This window comes from Malaclemys terrapin, chromosome 8 (genome assembly GCF_027887155.1).
Source record: "Malaclemys terrapin pileata isolate rMalTer1 chromosome 8, rMalTer1.hap1, whole genome shotgun sequence".
Lineage (NCBI taxonomy): Eukaryota > Metazoa > Chordata > Testudines > Emydidae > Malaclemys > Malaclemys terrapin.
The window spans coordinates 106,819,055-106,844,746 of NC_071512.1; the positions used below are offsets into that span (position 1 = coordinate 106,819,055).

A 25,692-nucleotide genomic window follows, 5' to 3' on the forward strand; every position below is an offset into this window, starting at 1 on the left:
TTATTCCATGACACCTTACTTTGCTTAAGTGCCTTTGTTTCTCACCTCGCTCTCTCAATCAGTCTCTTTGAGAATCTCTCCCTAAAGTGGGCAGATGAGATACAGAGGTCATAAAGTTTTCTCCCACATATGGAACAGGATACCCTCGTGCCTGCTCAAGAGCTTCATCCTTCAATCTGACCCTAGGGTCTGCCCTGTAGGGGGAAGATGAGAGGAATTCCTTAAGAATCATCTCTCCTCCCCCTTTCAAGCCCTCTAAGGATCACCCCACAGGCCCGCACACACCCTTCTCCTGACCTAGAGCAGTGGCTCTAAACCAGTTATCTCTGGAGGTACCCAGAGGTCTTCCAGGGGGTACATCAATTCATCTAGATATTTGCCTAGTTTTACAACAGGCCTCATAAAAAGCACTAGCAAAGTCAGTACAAACTAAAATTTCATACAGACACTGACTTGTTTATACTGCTCTATACACGATACACGGAAATGTAAGTACAATATTTCTATTCCAATTAATTTATTTTATAATTAGATGGTAAAAGTGGGGAAGTCAGCAGTTTGACAGTAACAATTGTGGCTGTGACACGTTTGTATTGTTATGTCTGATTTTGTAAACAAGTCGGTTTTTAGTGAGGTGAAACTTTGGGGGGTACGCAAGACACATCAGATTCCTGAATGCGACACAGTCGTCTGGAAAGGTTGAGAACCACCATCCTAGAGGGCAGATGCGGGAGAAGGGCTTTAGGGGTGCACTGCACACGGGGGGAGGCCTCACGGCTCCTCCCCTTCCCCCTTGGAGCGGAAAAGCCTCACTCTGACCCCAAGCAGCTCCGCCTCAGCTAATTACAAGATTTATTTTTAATCCATGTTGGTTGCAAGTCTCTGGGTTGGTTTGTTTTTTCTTCCTTGACGGGACATTGCAGGAGCCTCATAGGTTCGACCAGCAGCCGCCAGGCTGAGGGGAACCCCTCCCCTCCCCTCCCGTTGCGAGGGAGGGAGACAAGAACCTCCGCTTCTTCCCGCCCTTTCTCCGCGGCGCGAGCTGCTCTCAGCCTCGGCAGCAGTTAAAGAGCCGTTGGAAGCGGCTCGTGGGCGCGCGCCTCGCAGCGCCCAGGGAAAGGAAGGGAGGCGCGCGCGCCCCTCCTGGCGCCTCTGCCGTGCTGCTGACCCTTAGGGCCCCTCCCAGAGCCTCTCTGGGTGCATAACGTTGGCAGCTCACAGCCCTGGGGGCACGTTGCAGGGTTGTATACAATTGTAGCTCGTGGTTTAACAGGAGACCGTGTATAACTCCTGGGCTCCCCGTTTAAAGGCACCTTCCAAACCGCTCCTCACAGCTAGGGTGTGTCTGTCTGTTAATGAGGCATTTGGAAAAGGTCACGTGGGATTGTAGTTTAATTTGGCCTGTGGTTTCATTCTGTTACATTTCACTCAAATGATCAGACGTTGGTAACCTCAGTTATAACTTTACATGTCCGTCCACCCATTAAATCAGGTGAATTTCCCAATATTTGGCAGGACAGGATTTAATTCAATTTAACTCTGGTTTTAGAGATGTAGATGGCACTGATTCCCACATGAAAGCTATTGTTTCTTTGCGATATGTTCTCATACTGCCCTTATCACTGTAATATCTGAGCACCTTCCAGTACTTATGTGTGGTTCTTTCATCCTCGCCCCAGGGGGAGAATTGCACACACAGTGCAGTGATTTGTTTTCGTAGGGTTGTTGGGGTTTTTTAAGTGTCCATGCTGCTTTGTGTGAAGGGAAGTTAGGCTAAAGAAATGCGCCTAGCACTTGGGAATGGATGGTGGCAAAGTTTATGTTGGTCCTTAGTTCCTGTGGAAGTTTGTTCCACGGTCAGTGGGGGGGTCTGGCCCCTGAGAAAGCAGAGACATGCCTTTTACCCGTATGGTAAAAAGTTCCTTTGTACCTGAGGAGTAGCACTGTCTTCCACAATTTCCTCCCGAAGCTTTAGGTGATTTTTTAGCTATGCTGGGCCGAGGCCACTGAGCAGAGTGCCTTTCAAATAAGGATTGAAATCTTGAACTTGACTTGATAATGTATGGTAAGATAGTATAGACTCTATACTGTAGAGAGTGAAGGACAGTTTAAAAGTCTAAATAACCCCCATATAAGCCTTTAAAGAAACCCCAAATGCCACATAGACACTGCTTTTTTACCCACACTGTGGACCAGGCATCACTTTGTTGAAATAGTTCTTTAAAACCTTTCTCTTGTCAACAGATGTTTTAATACTGTGCCCCACCTACCTTAGTGGACCAGGTATTAACTACTCAAAAAGTTAACAAAAAATCCCAATGCAGCAGAAAATTTGGTGTAGATTTGAGGTTTCTCTAAAGACTTGTATAAAGTGTTCAGTTTGCCAAGGTGAATAGTTTGAAATATACAAGACAAAAAGGACTTCCATACTTCTCTCATGTTTTATTGGTAGTACAAAATAATACACAATAAAAAAAAAAACAGAAAAACAACCATTTGTGTCACTGCACGTGATCCTTTGCATCACTGTTGCTAAAAAAGGGAACAAAGTGCATCCTGAATTGGATTTTCAGAGAATGTGTGATTTCAACTATCAAATAAGGGATGTTCCATAAAATAAATGATGTGGAACTCCTTGTCAGAGGATGTTGTGAAGGCCAAGACTATAACAGGGCTCAAAAAATAACTAGATACGTTTATGGAAGATAGGTCCATTAATGGCTATTAGCCAGGATGGGCAGGGATGGTGTTCCTAGCCTCTGTTTGCCAGAAGCTGGGAATGGGCAACAGGGGATGGATCACTTGATGATTCCCTGTTCTGTTCATTCCCTTTGGGGCACCTGACATTGGCCACTGTCTGAAGACAGGATACTGGGCTAGATGGACCTTTGGTCTGATCCAGTATGGCTGTTCTTATGGTGGTCCCCCCGTTTCCTCCACCCCCCCAAAAAATGAGTTAAAATTAAGTAAATCCTTTCCTCCTAATGTTGGCCATAGGGAAATTTAGCTTTTGATATAGGGGGGCTTAACTAACTGGTCAAATTTACTCCAGGGTCTGATTAGCAATTAACAGACAAAAATCTCCCCTACACATAACTCTATTTGTAATCTATAACTTTTTATACATAAAATATGTGTACTGGCCATCAACAAGTTTAGGCTTGAAATTAGACAAAGTTTTTTTAACCATCAAAGGAGTGAAGTTCTGGAACAGCCTTTCAAGGGGAGCAGTGGTGGTGTGGGGGGAGGGGGGAAACCTAACTGGCTTCAAGACTGAGCTTGATAAGTTTATGGAGGGGATGGGATGATGACACTTCTTACAATGGCATGTCACCGATCTGCGACTGCTAGCAGCAAATATCTCCAATGGCTGGTGATGGGACACTACATGGGGAGGGCTCTGTGTTACTACAGAGAATTCTTTCCCAAGTGTCTGGCTGCTGGGTCTTGCCCATATGCTCAGGGTCTAACTGATCACCATATTTCAGGTCGGGAAGGAATTTCCCCCCAGGTCAGATTGGCAGAGACCCTGGCGGGTTTTTGCCTTCCTCTGCAGCATGGGGTCACTTGCAGGTTTAAACCAGTGTAAATGGTGGATTCTCTGTAACTTGAAGTCTTTAAATCATGATTTGAGGTCTTCAGTAATAAAGCCAGAGATTAGGGGTCTATTACAGAAGTGTATGGGTGAGGTTCTGTGGCCTGCAATGTGCAGGAGGTCAGACTATATGATCATGGTGGTCCCTTCTGACCTTAAAGTCTATGAGCAAACAATATTTTCCCTATTTTACATTAGGTTCCATATTTTTAAATTGTCCTACAGTAATGGCTTTAATATGTAATTATCCGCTGATTACTGGTATTTGGTATATTGTTAATCTTGGTACCTAGTTACTTACTGGAAGCAATATCAAAATCTTGAATTGATTACAAAAAGAGATGAGTGATTTTTTTATAGTTGACAAATTAACAAATGACAATAACTATATATGTTTAGACACCCTACTAGCGTATTTGTGAATGGCTACAATACAGAAATTCAGAACAGCCAGGAAACAAGACACTTGTGGGGTAAGAACTACATTTATGTGTTTGTATCAAATTAATTATTGTGGGAATTAATTGAACTACATTGTGCCTAATTCACCTATCTTTGGCAGTGTGCGAGACTAATGTGGCTGTTTACAGTGCGGTAAAACCACATGAGAGCATAATGCTTGGCAATTGGTATTCATAAGAATGGCCATACTGGGTCAGACCAAAGGTCCATCTAACCCAGTATCCTGTCTTCTGACAGTGGCCAATGCCAGGTGCCCCAGAGGGAATGAACAGAACGGGTAATTATCAAGTGATCCATCCCCTGTTGTCCACTTCCAGACCTGATCTTTCCCACAGTTCAAAAGCATTCAGATCTGGGGTTGTATTTAAGCTCAGTTTGGATCCAGATCTGGTTCTGAATTTCCCTAAAGTTCCCTTGATGTTCATACCGAGGTTTAGTTCGGATCCATCTCTAATTTCAGCATTGTGACATGCTAGTAATACACTATCTTTGTGGTTTAACTTTATATTAATTAATTAAATAACCGTTTTTCGTGTGCCAAGATACATATCTATTGCAATTAATGTTACTGACTGTTTTTGTTTTCAAAATCAGTGGGCTACCTTATTTCCAAGGGAGATAAAAACACATCAGCAATCTCTAGTTATGGTGAAGAGAATAATGGCTGTTGCAGTATCAGGTATTACTTACTTACGTGGAATTTTCCCTGAAGATGCATACAGCACCCATTATTTAGAAGGTACAAAGATAATGATTTCTAAATCTTGTTTTTTATGTGTTTGCATATCTGTTTCTCTAATTTGCATGCCTGTTGTAAAACTGATTTTAATCAGTGGTACTTATTTTAATATTTATTTCTTCAAAATATCTTGTATGGGATCATCAGAAGAAATATAAGTATATATGTATGTTTATCTACTTATTATCATTACCATGGTATCTGAGTTTCTATGTAATCGGCTTACTATTTTACTAAATCATGTGTTTCACAGTATTAAAAAATATTATCTAAATATGGCATGCAAAAATAAAATTTTGAATGGTTTAAATATCAGCATGTAACTTTTGCAAATGATAAAATATAATATTTCATCCCTCTCTAAGGCAGAATGCCACTGGGAATGAAATAAATTTATTAGTATTCACCTATCATGAATATTTTAGTGAAATTGGCTATTTATTGGTTAATTTGTGTCCTTTTTCCCAAGGTCTCCTCTACATATAGTTTTGCACGGATTTAATTAAATTGGCATAACCTCCTAGAGTGGACTCAGTTATATTAATATCATTGGATTTTTATATGTATTGATTGTTCTGATAATATCGTTAACAGCTCCACACTAGGGGGTTACACCAATTTAACTAAAGTGAGTTTATAACGACTTGATTGGAGGGGATGTAAAAGTAGGGGGAAATAATTCTTCCACATATTATGTTTTTCATCTATTTCTCTTATTATAAATGAAGAATATTTCTCTTCTATTTTTGCAACAGATCTCTGTGTTAAAGTTTTGCGAGAAGACAGCATCTATCCAAGAGTATCCAAAATTGTTAAATGGTATGTACACAATTAAACAGCACATCATATTTCCTTTTTATACACATAGTGTTTATCATATATTTATTAAATAAAATTTTCAACATTTTTCCACCTGTTGTCTCACTTTTCCTAGTGTTTTTGTACTTCTTTTACACAATTTTGTATTGCCCCCTTCTAAATTTACTATATACACTATTTTAAACTAAATGACTTGCTGTCCAAACAGTTTAATTTATTTTTTATAAAACAAGTTTATGGGAGAAAACAATCTTTAGCAAGGGCTTCAGATCAGGCTCACTGTTATTATTAGGAATGTGCTCCTTTTCATCTAAATATTTAAAACTATTTCCTTCTCCAGGATGAAAGGATGCTTTGAGGCATTAGAAAAAAAATATGTAAGTCAGTCTTAATTATAGCTGTGGGGTTTTTTTGGTGGTGGTGTTGGGCATGCTGGTGCTGAAAAGCTATTACAAATTTTTTAGTGTATACACACTCTGAAGTCTCAACCATAACTTCCAATGTACCAGGCAATGGCAGGGCATGAAGTGAGGTATAGTGACCAATTCCTGGGTGAAGACAGGCCCTTTTTTGCTACAGTAAAGTAGGTAAATCATATCCTCAGATCAGTGGAGAGTCCCATGTAGTGGAAGTGGTGGAAAAGCTTTGGATGGGGCAAGATTCCAGAGAGAAAAGCAGAAGGTGCACATCCACTGTGTGGCAGAGAGCTAAATTCAGTTCTGTGAGGATCTGCACACCAGCACACCAGGAGAAGGTTGCGGTAGGGCCAGGGGGTATTATGGGAGGGTTCTGGACAGGGCTGGGTTTACTTCAGAACAATTCCTGCGTACCGCACCCTCACAGAACAGAGCAATTTGTCTGGTTCTTCTGCTGGCCAGTGTGCTGCTGCCCTGGATTTGAGATGTAGTGATTTTTTTTTTTAAATAATAATGAACACTTCATTATAAGAGGATTTTTCCACTTTAACAAATTCTCCAATAGGTCACCAGATGAAAAATTTGCTTTCTTCCCTAACTACTGCTCTATCCCCCACTCCTCTCTATTCAGAATGCCTTTAAGCTTTTGCAAAACATGCACCATGCCCAACAAATCAATACATTAAAATTATCAAAGCAACAGTGTAAATAAATCAGAGATTGAGAAATTATGCACTTCAGTTAGAAAATAATCTGTTTATAAAAATCCCATTGCCTCCTTGCATTTACAGTAATATCATACATCATAAGAATGGGCATGTAAGGATTATTAAATTATTGTTCTTTATATCTACTTACATTTAAAAATTGTGTAGTTACCTTCAAAGTTGCATTTTCTTTTCTTTTTTTAATAGCTGCAAATGATGATTCTTGGAGTAAGTATGTATATAACATGCCGTAGACACATATATAATTTTATTTGTAACTTCCTTACTAATTACTGTTTTCTATAGTTTGTGCTTTTATTGTAAAAGTTTAACTTTGCTTTTTAATTTGGATCAGGAAACAACAGTCACAAATATTGCAGCTAGATGTTTCTCTTACTCTTCTAATTTCTCTAAATCCAGTTTCAACATATTAAACAAAAATATAGTTCATAAAACAACAGTTCACTTAGGTGAAAACCTGTAAAAGGAATCCACTTAAAATAATAGAAGTTTGAGGCAATATGTTTATGGGCCATAGCCCACGCCTGTTTATGAGTGAGGATCAGGTTCTATCTGTTTAACAGATTTCTACGATATCAGAAAGATAGTGAGGAGAGACCTTGTTTGGTTATTGTTATGTAAGGACTCAAAGTATGGTTTTCACTTTCTTGATTACTGTTTTTTACTGCAAAATCTCTTAAAGAACTTGTCAAAGGGAAGTTTCAAATCCATACATTTGTATAATATAAAATTATCTGCAATAGTATAATTACTACTTTTAGTTGATTATCCTGTTTTTTAATGTAACTAGGCATTACAGTAACAACAGGAATGGCATGAAATTAGAATGTGGAGGCTAGGAGGGGAAATGTCCACAATGTGAAAAAAATGTGAAAACCACTGTGCTTTAACAAATTTTCCATTATGTGGCTCTTTCTTGACATCAGATTTCCCCCCACCCCTCCCACTCGACTATGAATGAAAAATAAATTGCTTTCAGCTTAATATAGTTATTTATGCAATGTATGAAATAAAAGTGAGAACCTGCTAGCACAATGTATTCGAGCCAATGATAATCACGTTATTGGCATGCGTTTATGTCCTCTAAGATGTGCCAATTAAAAAAGTCTATGTAGAGCTTTGTGCCATTGTCTTTGTGGGAGTAACCTATTAAGTTTTCCTGACCTCAGGTTATAGGTTTTTCTACAAAGTGGAGGTTGGATCAAAGAATAGATGCTAATTTAAAGATGTGCTGTGCTGCCAGATCAGAATTTCTGTGCTTGAAAGATTAGAGACACATGTACAAAGCACTTAGATTAATTAATCAATCAACCCAGTAGAGCTGCTGGAGACTCACAAAAGTATCTGTATATATTTTATTGATTTTTATAGCAGTATCAACAAAATTATGATTACATATTAAAATTAAATAAAAATGAAGAACAAAAATGTGTTTTTGTCCTCCCCCGGGCCTTAAAATGCTGTATCTTCTTAATGTCCTGCAGGTACAGAAGGACGCAGCTAACCCAAATGTAAGGCTCTATGAATATATGAATCTAGTCAAATAACAGTAAAACGATAGTGATGTGTTACTTACACTAAGAATACAAAACAAACAGATTATATTAGTGCTTACTAGTGTAGTTAAGATTGTAGTGGTGGGGGGAAAATACAGCGTCATCTAGTCCATCCACCTGCCAATGCAGGATTGTGCCCAGCAGTATATTTTTTAGATCTTTGGCCAGTAAATTTTTAAATGTCTCAAGTAACATAGCTTCAACCATTTACTTGGAAATATTCAGTGATCCTCATCAATTTGGTTATGCAACTAGTTTTATGGATCAAGAATTTGCTATGAAATAAAGTAATATTTTAACATTGATTTTTAAAAAGTCTAGACTGTAAAAAGTTATGTTCAACCAGTTTAAAATTTTTAATGTTTTAAATTAGAAAAATAAACCTGTTGACTGCTGCTCAAGTTTTACATTACACTAAAGGTATCTTATAAGGATTAGCAAATGCTCCTTGATCATAACTAACACTACTATAAAGGAAACATGTCTCCCTTTTGTAATTAGTATATTTTGTATTTTTGTTCATATTTAGAACATGATAGAATCTTATCAATTTAAGTTCAGATATACATCGAAGGGACCACAGATGGATGTATTCAGGTGAATAGCTATAGAATTAATTCTATGAAAAACAAAACATTAAAAAAGGAAAATAATATCTTAAGATGTAATTCACTGAATAATTAATCTGTGTTTTATTCAGCAGCATTTGTGCATACAAATTGAATGTATTTTTAAAGTGATTTGTAAGAAAGATTTGAGCACAAATGTTAGAATGATACCAATATTCCATACGGTTTACCTACAGCATACACTGTAAACTTATTTAGTTCTCCTTTCTAAAGTTATCGCAAGTGATACATGTTTTGATTTCACCAGTCCAAGGAAGACTGAAACACCTGACTTACTTCTTGCAAATAGTGATCTTCTGTATGATAAAATATGTATATGTATTCTAAAATGTTTTACTTTAACCTGTATATAAAGAATTTTAAATTTCAGATAAATCCTTACAACTCCTTACTTATTTTTCCTCTAGCAATAAGAAAACTAATTTAACAAATGATGCAACAGAAGACATAAAGAGGACCTGTCTTCTTCTAATTCATAACCTCTATTTTCTGATGGAAAATATCATTTCTCTTCCTAATGATGTCTCTCTCACTATGAAGCTATTTTATTATGCAGATGGCAAGTATTGGGATTTATTTGTAAAACTTTATTTAAACAAACAAAAAATCTGAATAGAATGGAACACATACATTTTACACAAAAAAGAGGAAAAAATAAAAAATAAAGTAAAATTAACATGACATGTACCAGTTATCACTTTGCCTATATCTTACATTGCTTTCTCCCACCTTTTGTCTCTTGTGTATTTATATTGTAAATACAGTACTTCCATGCAGGGACCAGCTCCATCTGTGTTTGCACAGTGCCAGCAGAAGGATACGCCAATTCCAGCTGTGGCCTCTTGGCACTACTGTATTACAAATAAATAATAAGTATGATATGAAAAGCAGAACTCTCTCAAATAAAATTAGTTTTAAATTTTCCTTGAGGTATCAGAGAGTGAGTCTTCAGGCATGGAAATGACCTTCAATTTTTATCATCATAGATCTTCATACTCCACATTTTGTCCTTAGTCACTTAACATGTACTTAAAGTAAACATCTGATCAGTCTCCATAATGCCACAATAAAATGACAACTAAATTGTAAATATTTGAAAACCATAGGTATTTTTTAAATACGTACCTGTTTTCTATTGGTGTTTGAAGGAATGAAGCACTCATGTTCATACAAATAGAATTACCCACATGTTTAGAAATGAGCCACTATTACTACTATTAATTAATAATAATGATGAAGGATTATTAGTGTAGTGCATTTATGAGCAAGAGGAATCTCTCAGGTGTGTGTTTGTTTTTAATAGTGACCCCTCCAGAATACCAGCCTCCTGGCTTTAAAGAGGAAGAGTCAGAGTTTATCTTATTCGAAGGCATTCCTGTGCATGTGAAGGTGGGAGGAATAGAAACATCTTTCCATATGTTAAAGCTGAAGATTATTAAAACGGAGGAGAGGATAGATTCAATGGATATACATGGTATCCTGAAAGAGTGTAGAGAAGATGCAGAGAGAGAAAAGGAACAGGTATAAATACCTAGCAAAAATTAATGTTCCTTTTTATCATCACTATATTTCATATATGCATACACAAAAATTATTAGGCAAAGAACCTTTTTCAAGGTGTGGCTGAGTACAATTTTTTCCAAGATCCTGTTTTCTTTAAATTTTTCTGAAATAAATAGAATTGCTAATGAAAAGCTGTTTTCTCTAGATCACTAGCAATAAATTTATAAACTTAATTATCAATTGATCTGTCATGGGATAATAACCGCAGAAAATATTACTACTGTTTTTCTATGTACACCTCTACCCCAATATAACGTGACCCGATAAAACACGAATTCTGATATAACACGGTAAAGCAGTGCTCCGGGAGGGCGGGGCTGCGCACTCCAGCGGATCAAAGCAAGTTCAATATAACACGGTTTCACCTATAACGTGGTAAGATTTTTTGGCTCCCGAGGACAGCGTTCTATCGAGGTAGAGGTGTATTATTGTTAATAAAAAAAGACTATGCTTTCCAATGTAGCATAGTGTTTTAATGTGTATATTCTGGAAAGCAGCTAACAGAAGGCATGATCATCAATATGAAACAGTTTGATTTTCTTCACTGGATGCTGTGGTAGATATAGGGTTGCCAAGCATCTGGTTTTTGACCGGAACGGCGGTCAAAAAGGGAACCTTGTGCCACAGCTCCAGTCCGCACCGCTGACTGGGCTGTTGAAAGTCCAGTTGGTGGCGCAGCAGGGCTAAGGCAGGCTCCCTTCCTGCCCTGGCTCTGCGCAGCTCCCGGAAGTGACCGGCATGTCTGGTCCCTAAGTGCAGGGACGATCAGGGAAGCTCCGTGTGCTGACCCCGCCCCCTGCGCTGGCTCTGCAGCTCCCATTGGCTGGGTGCCGTGGCCAATGGGAGCTGCAGAGGCAGTGCCTGTGGGTGCAGGTAGTGCGCACTGTGCAGTCTCGCCTGGCCCCTGTGCCCTAGGAGCTGGATTTGCCGGCTGCTTCCAGGAGCAGCGCGGAGACAGGGCAGGCAGGCAGGGAGCCTGCCTTAGCCCCACTGTGCCACCGACCGGGAGCTGCCTGAGGTAAGCGCCACACAGCTGGACCCCGCACCCCGAACCCCCTGCCCCAGGTCGAAAACGCCTCCCTCACTCTAGCTCCCTCCCAGATTGCACACCCCCATCCATACCCCAACCCCATGCCTCAGGTAGAAATCCCCTCCTGCACCCAACGAACTCCCTCGCAGTGCCTGAACCCTCTCCGGCATACCAAACCCGAGCCCCCTCCCAGAGCACACACCCCATATCCCCTCCCAACACCCCAACACCCTGCCCCAGCCCTGAGCCCCCTCCTGCACCCCAAACCCCTCATCCCCAGCCCCACCCCACACCGCCAGCTGGAGCCCTCATCCCCTCCCGCAACCCAATCCCCTGCCCCAGCCCAGTGAAAGTGAATGGGGGAGAGTGAACAACAGAGGGAGGGGGGCTGGAGTGGGTGGAGGCAGGGCCTCAGAGAAGGGGCGGGGCTGTGGGGCCAGGCAAGGGTGTTCTGTTTTGTGCAATTAGAAAGTTGGCAATCCTAGGTAAATATACAGTACACAACAGCTAGTACTGCACATCACAACTATAGGCCAAAAGAAGAACAGGAGTACTTGTGGCACCTTAGAGACTAACAAATTTATTAGAGCATAAGCTTTCGTGGACTACAGCCCACTTCTTCGGATGCATATAGAATGGAACATATAATGAGGAGATATATATACACACATACAGAGAGCATAAACAGGTGGGAGTTGTCTTACCAACTCTGAGAGGCCAATTAATTAAGAGAAAAAAAAAAAAACTTTTGAAGTGATAATCAAGCTAGCCCAGTACAGACAGTTTGAGAAGAAGTGTGAGAATACTTACAAGGGGAGATAGATTCAATGTTTGTAATGGCTCAGCCATTCCCAGTCCTTATTCAAACCGGAGTTAATTGTGTCTAGTTTGCATATCAATTCTAGCTCAGCAGTCTCTCGTTGGAGTCTGTTTTTGAATTTTTTTGTTGTAATATAGCCACCCGCAGGTCTGTCACTGAATGACCAGACAGGTTAAAGTGTTCTCCCACTCGTTTTTGAGTATTTTGATTCCTGATGTCAGATTTGTGTCCATTAATTCTTTTGCGTAGAGACTGTCCGGTTTGGCCAATGTATATGGCAGAGGGGCATTGCTGGCACATGATGGCATATATAACATTGGTAGATGTGCAGGTGAACGAGCCCCTGATGGTATGGCTGATGTGATTAGGTCCTATGATGATGTCTGTACTGGGCTAGCTTGATTATCACTTCAAAAGTTGTTGTTTTTTTTTTTTTTCCTCTTAATTAATTGGCCTCTCAGAGTTGGTAAGACAACTCCCACCTGTTTATGCTCTCTGTATGTGTGTATATATATCTCCTCAATATATGTTCCATTCTATATGCATCCGAAGAAGTGGGCTGTAGTCCACGAAAGCTTATGCTCTAATAAATTTGTTAGTCTCTAAGGTGCCACAAGTACTCCTGTTCTTTTTGCGGATACAGACTAACACGGCTGCTACTCTGAAAACTATAGGCCAGATTCCTATTTACATTAAATGGCCTTTACAGTACTCTGGCAGTATAAAGGTTTACCCCTACTTTGAGGCCTGTTCACACTGCCAGAGTAGCATGAAGAGGCCTTAATGTAAAAGAGATTATGGCCTTGAGTCTCCTAGAGGATTTTGTGTCCATTATATAAGTAGACTAGCCTGATATAAGCACAATGATGAGGGTAATATAAATAATTAGATACTGTATATAGAATTATTTACCTTAAAAGTTTAAACTACTTCATTGTTTTACCTTTAATGTCATTTTTCACCTGTACTTTTAATACAACATTTCTGGCTCATTACTTGTTACAAATACATTTCAATCCAATTACTAAATCTGCATAAAAAAAACTTTGATTATACCATTTGTGCCTTTTTTTTCTTTATGATGTATAAAGAAAACCAGATTTTTTTTTACACAGTTAAAAAAGGTTTGTTGTGTTTCTAACCTCAGAGATTTCAAGCCTTATCTGTTTTGTTGTTGGTGGAGGATTACTCAGAGGTCTCAACAATCTATTGTAAGCTTTCTCAGCTCTTAACTGAAGGGGCAGGGATGCTTAATTTAAATACACAGATTTTTTTTCCCCTCAAACATTTATAGGGTATTTGAGTTAAATAGGTATTAGCAAATATAAATAAAAAAACAGTTTTAAATTGCTTCCCCTCCCCCTTCAGCTAAATGGGTTTCATACTCTCAATATAGTGATGTCAGCTCCTGTTGAACTTCTTAGGATCATACCATGTATAATATGTTTCAAATTACAAGGTATGGTGATATCTGTTTTAATCCTGGTTCATGTCAAATATTGCATTTTAATAAAAGTCTATTTGTACTTGTTTCCTTTAAAGAGGCAGGACACTTTAGTAGAATACATTAATACAGGTAGGCTCCATGTTCTTTGTTTAGATCTAAATACATGTATTTACAATTTGCACAATGCATTTAAGTATTTATTAATTGTGTTTTTAATCTCTGTGCTACATTTGAATGTACAGGTCGAGATTTGTAATGGTGTTTATTTTACATTTGAAAAAAGCATTTCTTCTTTCTCGCCTGTTTTAAGATTACACTAGTTTTTAGCTGATATATAGATTTAAAGCCTGCTCTTGTTCCCTTTGAAGTCAATAAGAGTTTTGCTGTTTATTTCAATGGGAGCAGACTAGAACCATATGTAATTTTTGGCACCATTTATTTTACCTTTATGGCTGTGACAGATCATCATGTAAACATCATACACAGAAGCTACTGAAAATGTAAATCCATCATTACAACTGAGTCCTTGCTGGACACAGTTTTACCATATTTACAGTTTGAAATATAAGCTTGTGTCTTACTTTAATTTTTCATTGATTCTTATGTTTTCACATCAAATGATACAATTTGAATAAACGTGTAATGATGTCATTAGAAAAAAATATATTATATAGCAAATACTGCCCCTTTCACCAGTGGATGGAGCACCCATATGAAGGAGAAACAGTAGTGGTAGTGGTGTGAAGCAACAGGCCAAACTCATACACAGTTGCACAGAGTGCATTGTTAGAGAACGCCATGAGACTCTTCAGCACCAGTGGAGAAGTTGCATTAAGACCACTTTTTCCTATCTTTCTCCACTCAAAAATTCATGGCACCTGTATTCTGAATATTTTAATATATGTAGTCCAAAGGGAAGCACAATCTGAATATTAAACCAGGAAATCATAATTATGGTGTAATAAAGAACTGCTGTCTTGTTGATAATGAAGATGTCATTTTTAAATATAGAACAAAAAAGGATTATCTTAAAACTGATGCAGAATCAAAAATAAAGACCTATCAACCACTAGATCACCATCATATATCATTCCATTTGCCTGTTTAGAAAATTCCTGGTGAAGTCTTCTTGATTGAAAGGACTTGCTAAATTCAGTATTTATTTTTAATATCAGAGCATTTCACATATTAAAAAGAGGTCTTGTGTGTAGGGCATAGGGTTGGGAGTCAGGAGACTTGATTTCTGTTTCTCGCTCTGCGACAAATTTCATATGTGAGCTTAATCATTTTAGCTCTCTGTGTCTGAGTTTATCCACATGTAAAATGGGGATAATATACCTACCTACCTCACAGGACTAAGGGTACCAATACAAAAATAGTTTAAAAGTGCTGAAGTACTAGTGATGAGCATAATGTCCATGAATAGAAACACATACAAGTAATTTAAAAAAAACAACACTTCTAAATAGCAGAACTTAGTGTACAAAGTAGAATAAAATCTCACTGGGGTAAAAGATAAATGTATTTTTATAAATGTCTTTTTTAGACTATGAACCACCAGGATCTGAAGAGGAATTTGTTGATAAATACCACAAGGTATGTTCATAGTCTATTTAGAGCCAAATCCTGGCCCCATACAAGCCAAACCACAAACACTCTGTGTAATCAAACATGCTGTAAAGTACATAGTCATAATAGCAGTCATCCTGCTGCAAGAGAATGGGTTGTCAACATGGGGCTTGCGCCTTAGGCTGTAAGGTGTGGTTTGCTGCTACTTCCTAAAGGCCCAGTGTATGCATAGTAAGCAGTGCTGGCTTATACTTGATAGGGTACTGTCTCACTAGACTGGACTTTAGGCCAAACCTGACTCTCGTCATTGAAATGTCACTCATTATGGGCATGCAATCATGGGGGGTTGTGTATATAAGCCTACAATTTTCCTGGCAAGCTTTCCCATGGCCATGTATATCAGAGACCACTGGGAGGATTTGTGAGACTTGAGCTGTCATATAGTTTGACTGCCTGATCCCTCTCTTCCCTTGGGCACAAGCATAGAATTTAGCCTTTACTGTTTTCTAGTCATCGTTAAATCAGTTGTATAGTAAAAACTGAGCAGAATAATCCTATTTGTCTGATGTTTGCATTCTTTTGTAACTTCATTTCTATCACTGATGTTATATCATCAAGGCTTCTAACTGAGAGCATTGTGCCCTGAAGGGACACAGTGCAAGCTCCTGCAGGACTCTGGCTTGGCTGGATTTGCTGCAGGGAGCCACAGAAAGACACAGGGATCACTGGTGCTAAAGGACCAGTCTCAGGAGTCATGGAGGCCATGGGCCTGCCCTTCTGGAACTGTGTGGGTCCTTGGGTCCACTCCTGGCCCACTAAAGGGGTCACTCCCAGGAGACTGGTTACAGGCTGGGGCATCAACCATACCCCATGACTTCATGACACATGGGTAGAAATCCTTCCTAGAATCTCCTTAGTGCTCCCTCCTGCTCCAGCCCTGTCCCCAGCCCAGCTGCTGAGTTGTCAGAAGTCAGCCTTTTAGCTGCCTTCCACAGTTCCAGTACTTGGGCAATCTTCCCTCCGCTGGATCCAAGGCTTTTAGAGCCCTTTATGCCACCCTGGCCCTTTTTCTCAGTGTAAAGGGGCTGGAGTGGGAGCAAGGATCTAACCCTAAGACTATGTTAGCTTTTGTAGTAAAGTTTGTGTTGTCACTTTCAGTTCCAAATGTCCTGTATGCAGTACTGCCTCTCCCACAAGTTCAAAAATCATGGGTCAGACACCAAAAAAATCACAAGATCATCCCCAAAATAAGGACATTTAGAAAAAGGTTATGCTGTGGTTTTTGACTGCCTTTTGATTTTTGAACACAGCCTGTCCACCCACAAGGGGCTCCAGAGACTCTTCATCCCCTTCTCAAGCTTGGTGTGGCAGGGATGAAGAGAGGAGGGGGTAGAGCAGAGAACAGACTGATCTATTGTTCACAGCATGGAAGGAGGACCAGAGAGCCAGGCCTCCCTGAGTTGCTGGGGTCTGTCTGCTCCGCACTCCCTCCTATAAGAGTGGTGTTGTCAGCTCCCTCTCCACTCCTCAAAAAGTTCTTGGTTGCTTCTTGTAATTGTTCTGATTGGAGGCTCTTCCTCAGAGGCTGAAAAGTGGACAAGGCAGCCAATCAGAGGGGAATTTTCCCTCAGACTGGATTGAAATTCCCAAGCTTTTCCAGGCATGACTCCATCCCCAGTCAAAAATCACAACTCTGTGAATGGAAATAGATTATGCTGGTCTCCACAGATGTTTCTTAAAGATTTCATGAAGGAACCACTTTAACAACTGAGCACGGAAGTTGTACACAAAATTACCATTAAGAAATTACATGATTTTTGCATGTAACTTCTGTGCCTTTGAAAAATTACTTCTATAAATCATAAATCTTTCAAATGAATACATGCTTTTTGAATTTAAGCAAGTTAGGATAAGGTGGTAAAATTGAAGACAATTGAAATCAATGCACTTACCAAATCCCCTAAAGAGTGTTTTCTGCTGTTCCCATGTAGCAGTAAACTCCATGCCCTTCTGGAACCTCTCTCTCTCTGTGATGTATGCAAGCTTCGCTGCTGGGCAAAGCTGGAACCCTGCTGCCCCTCCTGTATTTGGGTCTCCCACATGGAAAAAACACTCACTCCTGCCATGTTGTGCTAAAAGCATATCTATTCTCTTGGGTTGTTATTTTAAATATATATAGAAAATTTCTTCATGCTGTAAAATTTCAGGACTGGCTCCTGCAAAACTCAATCATGTAAGAACTCACTATGACTTCAGCAGGAGTATTTGAGAGAGAGTAAAGGTTGCAGGATTAAGGCTGCTTTCACTAGAGTTAATGGCAGAACTCCCTTTGATATAAAAGGAAGCAGACTTGGAACCATAGTCTGTAAAGTCAGCTGTCAGTCTCATTATTCTTAATGCTACTCTTTGCATGGGGCTGGACAAATAAAGTACTCATAAGTGCCGTGAAATCTGTTAACAACCAAACACAGAAGTCCTCACTCAATGTTTGCTCAAACTCCCTTTGAAGTCAGTGAACATTTTCCAGGATTTAGCCCATGTTTAATCGCCACCACAGTTTCTGGCCACCATAATAAGGAGTCCACTTATACAATATTATAAACAATAAAAATGATGCTTCTGACAAAGGGCGACAAGCCAGTCAAACTACCATATGGATCCAGACTCTGGTCCCACAATCCCTTGGTCCAGCACTGTAGAAAGAGTGCTCAGCCCCTACTGGCAGCGATTGCCTCAAGTGAACACTTTTGGCTGACACACACAGTGGCACTGATGGTATACAGCCATTTTCACTCAGAGGGAGGGTTGCTGCAACAAGGAGGAGTAAGGAGGTGGAGAATAAGAAGTCCTCCTGGAAATCTCCAGCCCCCTGGTCTATAGCCATAAAATAAGTGCCTACTCTTCCACAACTGAAGTCAGTGGCAAAACTCTGGTTGACTTCAGCGGGCGAAAGATTAGGCCCTCCGTTATCTTCTTCCATATTCTTGGTGTTCATCTTATAACAGGCACCTGTCTAATCAATAGTTGCCACCATTTAGTCAATCCTTTTATAAAAACCTGCATTTTTTCCTTTAAGGTCAAGGATGAAGCTACAAAAAAGAGGAAGATATCAAAGAAGAATAAATAAGGAATTTATGCATGTGCAAGTACTTCAAATTCAGTTAAGCCCACAAGAAGTATTTTGGTTGCTTGAAATATACTGAAGAGATTTTTATTTTCAAACTGAAGAAGGAATTTAGTTCAAGCAGCTGTTTTTAAATCTTTTAAGTCTCCAATTCTAATATACTCAGACTGTTTTTAAAGGGGAAAAGTAACTTATTGTATTGAACATTTTATAAATAAAAGGTGTTATGAAAAAATAAATTGTCCACAAAATACAATGATTGAACAGCTAGGCTTGGTGTTTTTCATTACTGAATTTTAAGTGCTTCCATTAATTTGACATTTGAAATCAGCTCAATACATTTTCATGGTGGTGTCCCAGAATCCAAGAATGATTCATTCCTCACATTGCCCCAACAGGTCAGACTCCGCCCTACAGATCTTAAAAGTTTCACAGTGGGGTTCCCTTTAATCCCCTAGATATATTGAACTTTTATTTACTTCTGTAAGACTGTCTTGGTGTTGTACCTCCATCTAGCAGGAAGGGAAAGTGACCACCTGCAACAGTGATGCTGCATAAGTTGGTTATTAAAGGGCATAAAAGATACAATCCAATTCCCTTTGAAGTCAACCAGAGTTGGACTGAGTATTTCATGATTAGAGAGCTGTGTCAGTCTCCTCTAGAGCTCCATGGAATTGGATGAGTGCCACAAGCACAAGGAGCATGCACTCTGACGCAGCTCTCCTAGTCAGGTTTTTGATATGCTAGAACATTGAAGGGACAATTCCTGAAAGAGGGAGAGCATTTACCAATCCTACTTAAATCAAAGGGAGTTCTAGGTGCTCAGCACTTCTAAGGATTTATTGCTATGCAGTAATCAAAGCATCAGGACAGATATAACAAAGATGAACAGGAATAGCTTTAGCAAATTAGAATTCCAATAATTATTGATCAGATTTGCAGGACTCCAGCATTACAGCTGAGCTACTGAAGAAAAGTCACCAACTATCAATGATATCTTGCTGGGTTCTAGAGGCTTTCATGGATTATTATTAACTCTACATTATTACAAAAACAACAAGGAGTCTGGTGGCACCTTAAAGACTAACAGATTTATTTGGGCATAAGCTTTCGTGAGTAAAAACCTCACTTCTTCGGATGCATAGAGTGAAAGTTACAGATGCAGGCATTATATACAGACACATGGAGAGCAGGGAGTTACTTCACAAGTGGAGAACCAGTGTTGACAGGGCCAATTCAATCAGGGTGGATGTAGTCCACTCCCAATAATAGATGAGGAGGTGTCAATTCCAGGAGAGGAAAAGCTGCTTCTGTAGTGAGCCAGCCACTCCCAGTCCCTATTCAAGCCCAGATTAATGGTGTTGAATTTGCAAATGAATTTTAGTTCTGCTGTTTCTCTTTGAAGTCTGTTTCTGAAGTTTTTTTGTTCAATGATAGTGACTTTTAAATCTGTAATGAATTTGCTCCAATCCCTCAGACAGAGACAAACACCTACAAGATCTTTATCATGCATTCGTAAAACTACAATACCCACCTGGGGAAGTGAGGAAACAGATTGACAGAGCAAGACGGGTACCCAGAAATCACTTACTGCAGGACAGGCCCAACAAGGACAATAACAGAACACCACTGGCCATCACATACAGCCCCCAGCTAAAACCTCTCCAGCGCATTATCCACGATCTACAACCTATCCTGGAAAATGATCCCTCACTCTCACAGACCTTGGGAGGCAGGCCGGTCCTCGCTTACAGACAACCCCCCAACCTGAAGCAAATACTCACCAGCAACTACACACCACACCACAGAAACACCAACCCAGGAACCTATCCCTGTAGCAAACCTCGTTGCCTACTCTGTCCCCATATCTACTCTGGCAACAGCATCAGAGGACCCAACCACATCAGCCACACCATCAGGGGCTCATTCACCTGCACATCCTCTAATGTCATATATGCCATCATGTGCCAGCAATGCCCCTCTGCCATGTACATTGGCCAAACGGGACAGTCCCGCCGCAAAAGAATAAATGGACACAAATCGGACATCAGGAATGGTAACATACATAAGCCAGTAAGTGAACACTTCAATCTCCCTGGTCATTCTATTACAGATTTAAAAGTCACTATCATTGAACAAAAAAACTTCAGAAACAGACTTCAAAGAGAAACAGCAGAACTAAAATTCATTTGCAAATTCAACACCATTAATCTGGGCTTGAATAGGGACTGGGAGTGGCTGGCTCACTACAGAAGCAGCTTTTCCTCTCCTGGAATTGACACCTCCTCATCTATTATTGGGAGTGGACTACATCCACCCTGATTGAATTGGCCCTGTCAACACTGGTTCTCCACTTGTGAAGTAACTCCCTGCTCTCCATGTGTCTGTATATAATGCCTGCATCTGTAACTTTCACTCTATGCATCCGAAGAAGTGAGGTTTTTACTCACGAAAGCTTATGCCCAAATAAATCTGTTAGTCTTTAAGGTGCCACCAGACTCCTTGTTGTTTTTGTAGATACAGACTAACATGGCTACCCCCTGATACTTTACATTATTACAATATCTAAAAACAATTAAATCTTCCTGTGGTACGCACTGACATTTTAGTTTCTTGTTATACAAGTGATCTGGTAAGATACTCACAAATAAAGTAGATTTACCCCTTGTAGTGGTCCCTCAGGCTCAAGTTCAGAGGGAGGCCATTCTGTGTCGCTGCATCTGGCAAACAGTGTACGGCTCTGGCCCTCTGGCAGGCAGAGCACAGAACAGGCTTTTGCCTAGGCCTCCCGGCTAAGGCAGCCAGTAAACAAACAGTCCACAGGGCTCAGGTCCTCAGGCAGGGTGGAGCACCAAACAGTCTCTTGCCTCTCATCTTAAATCAGGCAGATGGCAGACAAACGCAGGCCTCTTGGCCTAAGGTGGGGGGAGGTAGCCACCCCAGGGGTGGAGCGGCCACAGGGGTAGGGGGACCTGGGTCCACCCTGTAGTAAGAGGAAGCCCTGAAACATAAACCCTTATCAGAGGCCCAGTATGAGGCCTGAACTAAAGTAATGGTTAAGACTGCTAATATAAAGCAAAGTTAAGCTGTGAGCCAGAGGCAGGCCCTGCTCACAGAAGCTGGCAAGGAAAGGGCTGATGCTGCAAAAAGAGACATACCTAAAAGGTACTGGACACAAGATATCAGAACATTCGCATACTTATACATTCCACACAGATAACAAGGAACAAGCTGACCCATCCTAATGACAGGGCCAAAAGGTAATATGATGGATAGAGTTGTTTTGTTTGAACCGACATGTACAAGGTGAGAGGTAGCACCTTGCTACCTAATGGGGTTGTACCTTGCTACGTAGAGGGGTTGCACCTCAGTACGTCAGGAGTGATGTGTAACTTGTTTGTACCTGTGTATAAGAATGCATCCCTGGAGCGGTGTCTTGGTCCAGCCTAGGGGGCAGTGGAAAGTCCCGCCACTGACTGAGCTGAGTCCATTGTCAGGGAGCACATAAGTACTAGCTAGCTGCACCACAGCAGCACCTTGGACTTCTATGCCGGGGAGCTGGAGACTGTGTTTCTCTTCGACAATAAACCTGTCCGACGTGCCTTCGTACCTTACAAGAGTCTGCGGTTATTGGGGTTTCTCTTGGGGTCTGCTGTGTCAGCTATCTGCGCAGAGCTGGGACAGTACACAGAGGGAACACACGCACGCAGCCGATTGATATCAACATTGAACAGAGCAGAGCACCACACCGGTAGCGTCTGACAACACACCCTACTCCACCAGGTCCCAGCCCAGAACCCTAACAGTGATGGTGTGTTCCGCCCCACTGGATCAGCGGGGATCCACCCAAAACACACCGATCAGGGGTTCAGGCAACAACACAACAACATTACAGTCTAGTGTCCCAGGGCACCTTCCTACTCATCCCTTGTGGTGTACCTGTGGCTTGGGGTCATCTTCCATCTCCATGGGGTACTCTGCTATTGGCAGTCCTGGGAGCTCTTCAGTGCCCTGGTCACCTGGTGGCTCTGGCAGCTCAGGTAGGTCCAAAACGCAGCAGGGGTCCTCCTGAGGCTCCAACCCCAGCAGTGGGCAGGAGGTGTTTGTCTCCTCCCGCAGCTCCAGCCCAACTGAGCTGCAGAACCCACCTTTTATACTTCCTGTCACACCCCTTTGCTTCTGATGGGAGGTGGGGCTGGGCTGGCTCTGCCCACCAGGGGAGTGTGGCGCTCCCTTGGGTTCAGAGGGAGGCCACTCTGTCTCAATATACTCCTGAGCAAACTGTTTTGTTTTTTAAAAAACTCTGACTATGCCTGTTGTCGTACCTTGCCTGCATCCCAACTCCTACTTTCTCTCACATTCGGAAACTGTTTGCTTCTATGTCTCAGGGGTGTAAATATTTTCAGTGTGTTAAAAACACAATGGTCAGTTCTTGGTTAAGCATCTCAAGCTCCCCAACAAATTCACTGAGTATCATGTTGCTTATGCAAAAGTACAGTCAGTACTCAGGACTATTTAGATATTTCTATGTTTCATTAACCAAAATAAAATAGAGGTAAATAAGGTAGAAAAGTAAAATACTGATGCATATGACAGCATTACTATTTATTGAATTAATTTCAACACAAAGAGTTCAACACGGGCAAACGGATAACAACTCAAACAAACCAAAGTCTGATCACAAGTGGTAAATGTATCTAATCCCTTTCCATATTATTCTGGGAGGGTGTCTGCATACTAATGTGGTTCCTTTAATATGAGCCATTATTATATTCCAAGGCAGTTGTATTCCAATCCACAAATAGAAGGACCATTTGTAACAGTTCAACCAGAAGTAATTTTGAAGTCAGAAATTTAGAATTTAAATACTCATAATCCCACAACCACACAACGATTAGTCATAGCCAAATTGCTCTGACATATGCAAATATATTAATGTAACAATAACCCCAAATATGCGGAATGATTCCAAGCTGCTTCTGGTGTCTCTTGAAGCTCACCAGGAAGTATATTCACAATTACTTTGTAACAATCAACTACAGCCACCAGACCTGTCCTTGTTTTTCTTGTAGAAAGCTAAAATAATGAAGAGTCCAAGGCAAACGATAGTTTACGCAATCTCGGCCTAAACCGCGTATGCAAAAAACGGACTAAGAACTTGTTATCTGCAATTCCAATCTTGCCTATAAACTTCATAGAAATTAGTGTTGTAATAAAAGCCCATAAAGCAAATTATCATAACAATATCCACTTAAGGTCACTGCTAAGCTATATGCCTCAGAATGTTACTGTGTCAAATGTTACCTTGTAATAAGGTTAGTACCATTTCAAAAACTAGTGGCAAAGATTATCGCTCCCCTTTGGAAGAGCCTGGGATATTTCCCAAGTTTACAGCTGGGGAAGTCAGGTACAGGCCGGTAAAGTGACCTGTCTGAAGGTGTGCAAGAGAGCTGATGGCAGAGCTATGATTAGAACTTGGGAGTCCCTGTCTCCCAGCCCCATACTTTGCCCACTTGGGCTGTTCAATCTGAGCCCTGAAATTGGTAGGGCTCCTCATGACGTCTATGCCATGGACACACCTTCACCTCCAATGTGAGCAAGGGTTTGGTTTGCTATAGGGTGGCATTAGGTGCACTGGTGTAGGCAGAGCTCACAGTGACTGAACGAAAGTGATTTATGAAGCAGACGCTATTGGGAACTGGAACGCTCCAACTCTCCTAGGCTGTGTGAAGAAGGGCAGAAAGGCACTGAAGCTTGTAGCCCTGCTGTGAAAGGACCTAGGCTGAGCACATTAATATCAGCTGTGCATGACCTGGGGGGGAGGGTCTCAGGAAGAAGAGTAACACAGAAGCAAGATGAGCCGCAAAGACAGAGGACTTTTTGAACCAAGCAACCCAGCTGGTGAGCAAACTGACTGCTCTCCTTAGAGCAAAACTCATTTTGACCTATGGCAAAGTCTTCTACTGAAGGACAGCTTAGGGTCTGGGTACCAGACAATGCAGAACCATAGCACAAATTACCAACAAGGTGCAGGGCACCCTCCACGTTCTTGCTGATGTCAAGAAAAAGAGAAGGAGCTCAGCACCTTGCAGGATTGAGCCCAAGAAGTAAGCAGCCTTTCAAATGGCACCATTCATTGTCAGCTCAATATACAAGGTTCTGGCCTCACAAACAGCTTCTAAATAAATTAATCCCTGACTTCCAGTGCTCCTTTGAGCTCAGTGAATGTAAAAAGACACAGTCCATCTGAAGATATCTTACCCAGTGATGTAAGTAACACCTCTGATCACTGTAACAGACAGATCAGAGACAAATCAAAGTCTCTCTCTTTTTTCAGCCTATTTACTCTACATTTGGCAGCATTTCACGTATGGTCAGCTTTCCGGATACCTCTGCTCCAGTGTTTCTCAAACTGGGGCCGCCGCTTGTGTAGGGTAAGCCCCTGGCGGGCCGGGCTGGTTTGTTTACCTGTCCCGTCCGCAGGTCCAGCCGATTGCGGCTCCCACTGGCTGTGGTTCGCCGCTGCAGGCCAATGGGAGCTGCTGGAAGCGGCAGCCAGTACGTCCCTTGGCCCGTGCAGCTTCCAGCAGCTCCCATTGGCCTGGAGCAGCGACCTGCGGCCAGTGGGAGCCGCGATCAGCCGGACCTGTGGACAGGACAGGTAAACAAACCGGCCCGGCCCACCAGGGGCTTTTCCTACACAAGCGGCGGCCCCAGTTTGAGAAACACTGCCCTACTCATTCAATTAGGAAGCTTTTCCATTTTTGTATTGAGTTCCCCCCCGCACGCACACACACACACAAAATGTGGCTGTGGCAAGTGAAGTACTTGAAAAGCTTCAACTCAGGTCTTGTCTAAGACCAGAAGAAAAAACTTTGTTGTTTTTTCCGCTAACCGAGCTAGCTTAACTTGATCTTGATTGAAAAGCCCACTCTGCACCTGCATAGACACAGTGCAACTGCTTTCGCATCATTTAAATATGTGAAGTTACAGCTGAAGCAGGATCCTAAAATTGAACTAAATGTGTGAACTGTGTCCACATCAGTGTTAAGTGTTTTGTCTGTTTGTGATTTTGGGGTGGGGATGGTGGTAGTAAGAGGGGTTTTCAATCAAGTTAAACCAGCTCCTTTTCCTAGTCTGAGTGAAAAAGACTAGATTTGAAAGTGACAGTGTCCTTTAAAACATTCACTCCCCT

General features: G+C 41.1%; 1 protein-coding gene across 4 annotated transcripts; it reads left to right on the forward strand.

Moving 5' to 3' along the window:
- The first annotated feature begins 565 nt into the window (after positions 1 to 565).
- On the forward strand, positions 566 to 18,730 carry LOC128841452 (HORMA domain-containing protein 1-like). Of its 4 annotated transcripts, none has more exons than XM_054036472.1 (11): positions 566 to 886; positions 3,995 to 4,068; positions 4,652 to 4,796; positions 5,552 to 5,615; positions 5,956 to 5,992; positions 6,946 to 6,966; positions 8,244 to 8,270; positions 8,845 to 8,912; positions 9,352 to 9,503; positions 15,351 to 15,400; positions 18,450 to 18,730. In XM_054036472.1, exons 2-11 carry the CDS (start codon positions 4,018 to 4,020, stop codon positions 18,498 to 18,500), a joined length of 666 nt encoding a protein of 221 aa, XP_053892447.1. In that variant the 5' UTR covers positions 566 to 886; positions 3,995 to 4,017; the 3' UTR covers positions 18,501 to 18,730. The 4 variants fall into 4 exon arrangements, 3 of the variants coding, with proteins under 3 accessions (XP_053892447.1, XP_053892449.1, XP_053892448.1); XR_008445842.1 differs by lacking the exon at positions 566 to 886 and adding an exon at positions 13,900 to 13,933 and having other exon boundaries at positions 3,323 to 4,068; XM_054036473.1 differs by lacking the exons at positions 566 to 886; positions 3,995 to 4,068 and adding an exon at positions 4,075 to 4,334.
- The last annotated feature ends 6,962 nt before the right edge of the window (positions 18,731 to 25,692 follow it).

What these genes read in the sequence shown, in the direction of transcription:
- LOC128841452 (XM_054036472.1), top strand. Translation starts at nt 4,018, where the DNA reads ATGGCTACAATACAGAAATTCAGAACAGCCAGGAAACAAGACACTTGT. An exon ending in CCACAGATGGATGTATTCAG is followed by an intron (nt 8,913 to 9,351) that starts GTGAATAGCTAT and finishes TTTTTCCTCTAG; the next exon opens with CAATAAGAAAACTAATTTAA. An exon ending in GCTATTTTATTATGCAGATG is followed by an intron (nt 9,504 to 15,350) that starts GCAAGTATTGGG and finishes TGTCTTTTTTAG; the next exon opens with ACTATGAACCACCAGGATCT.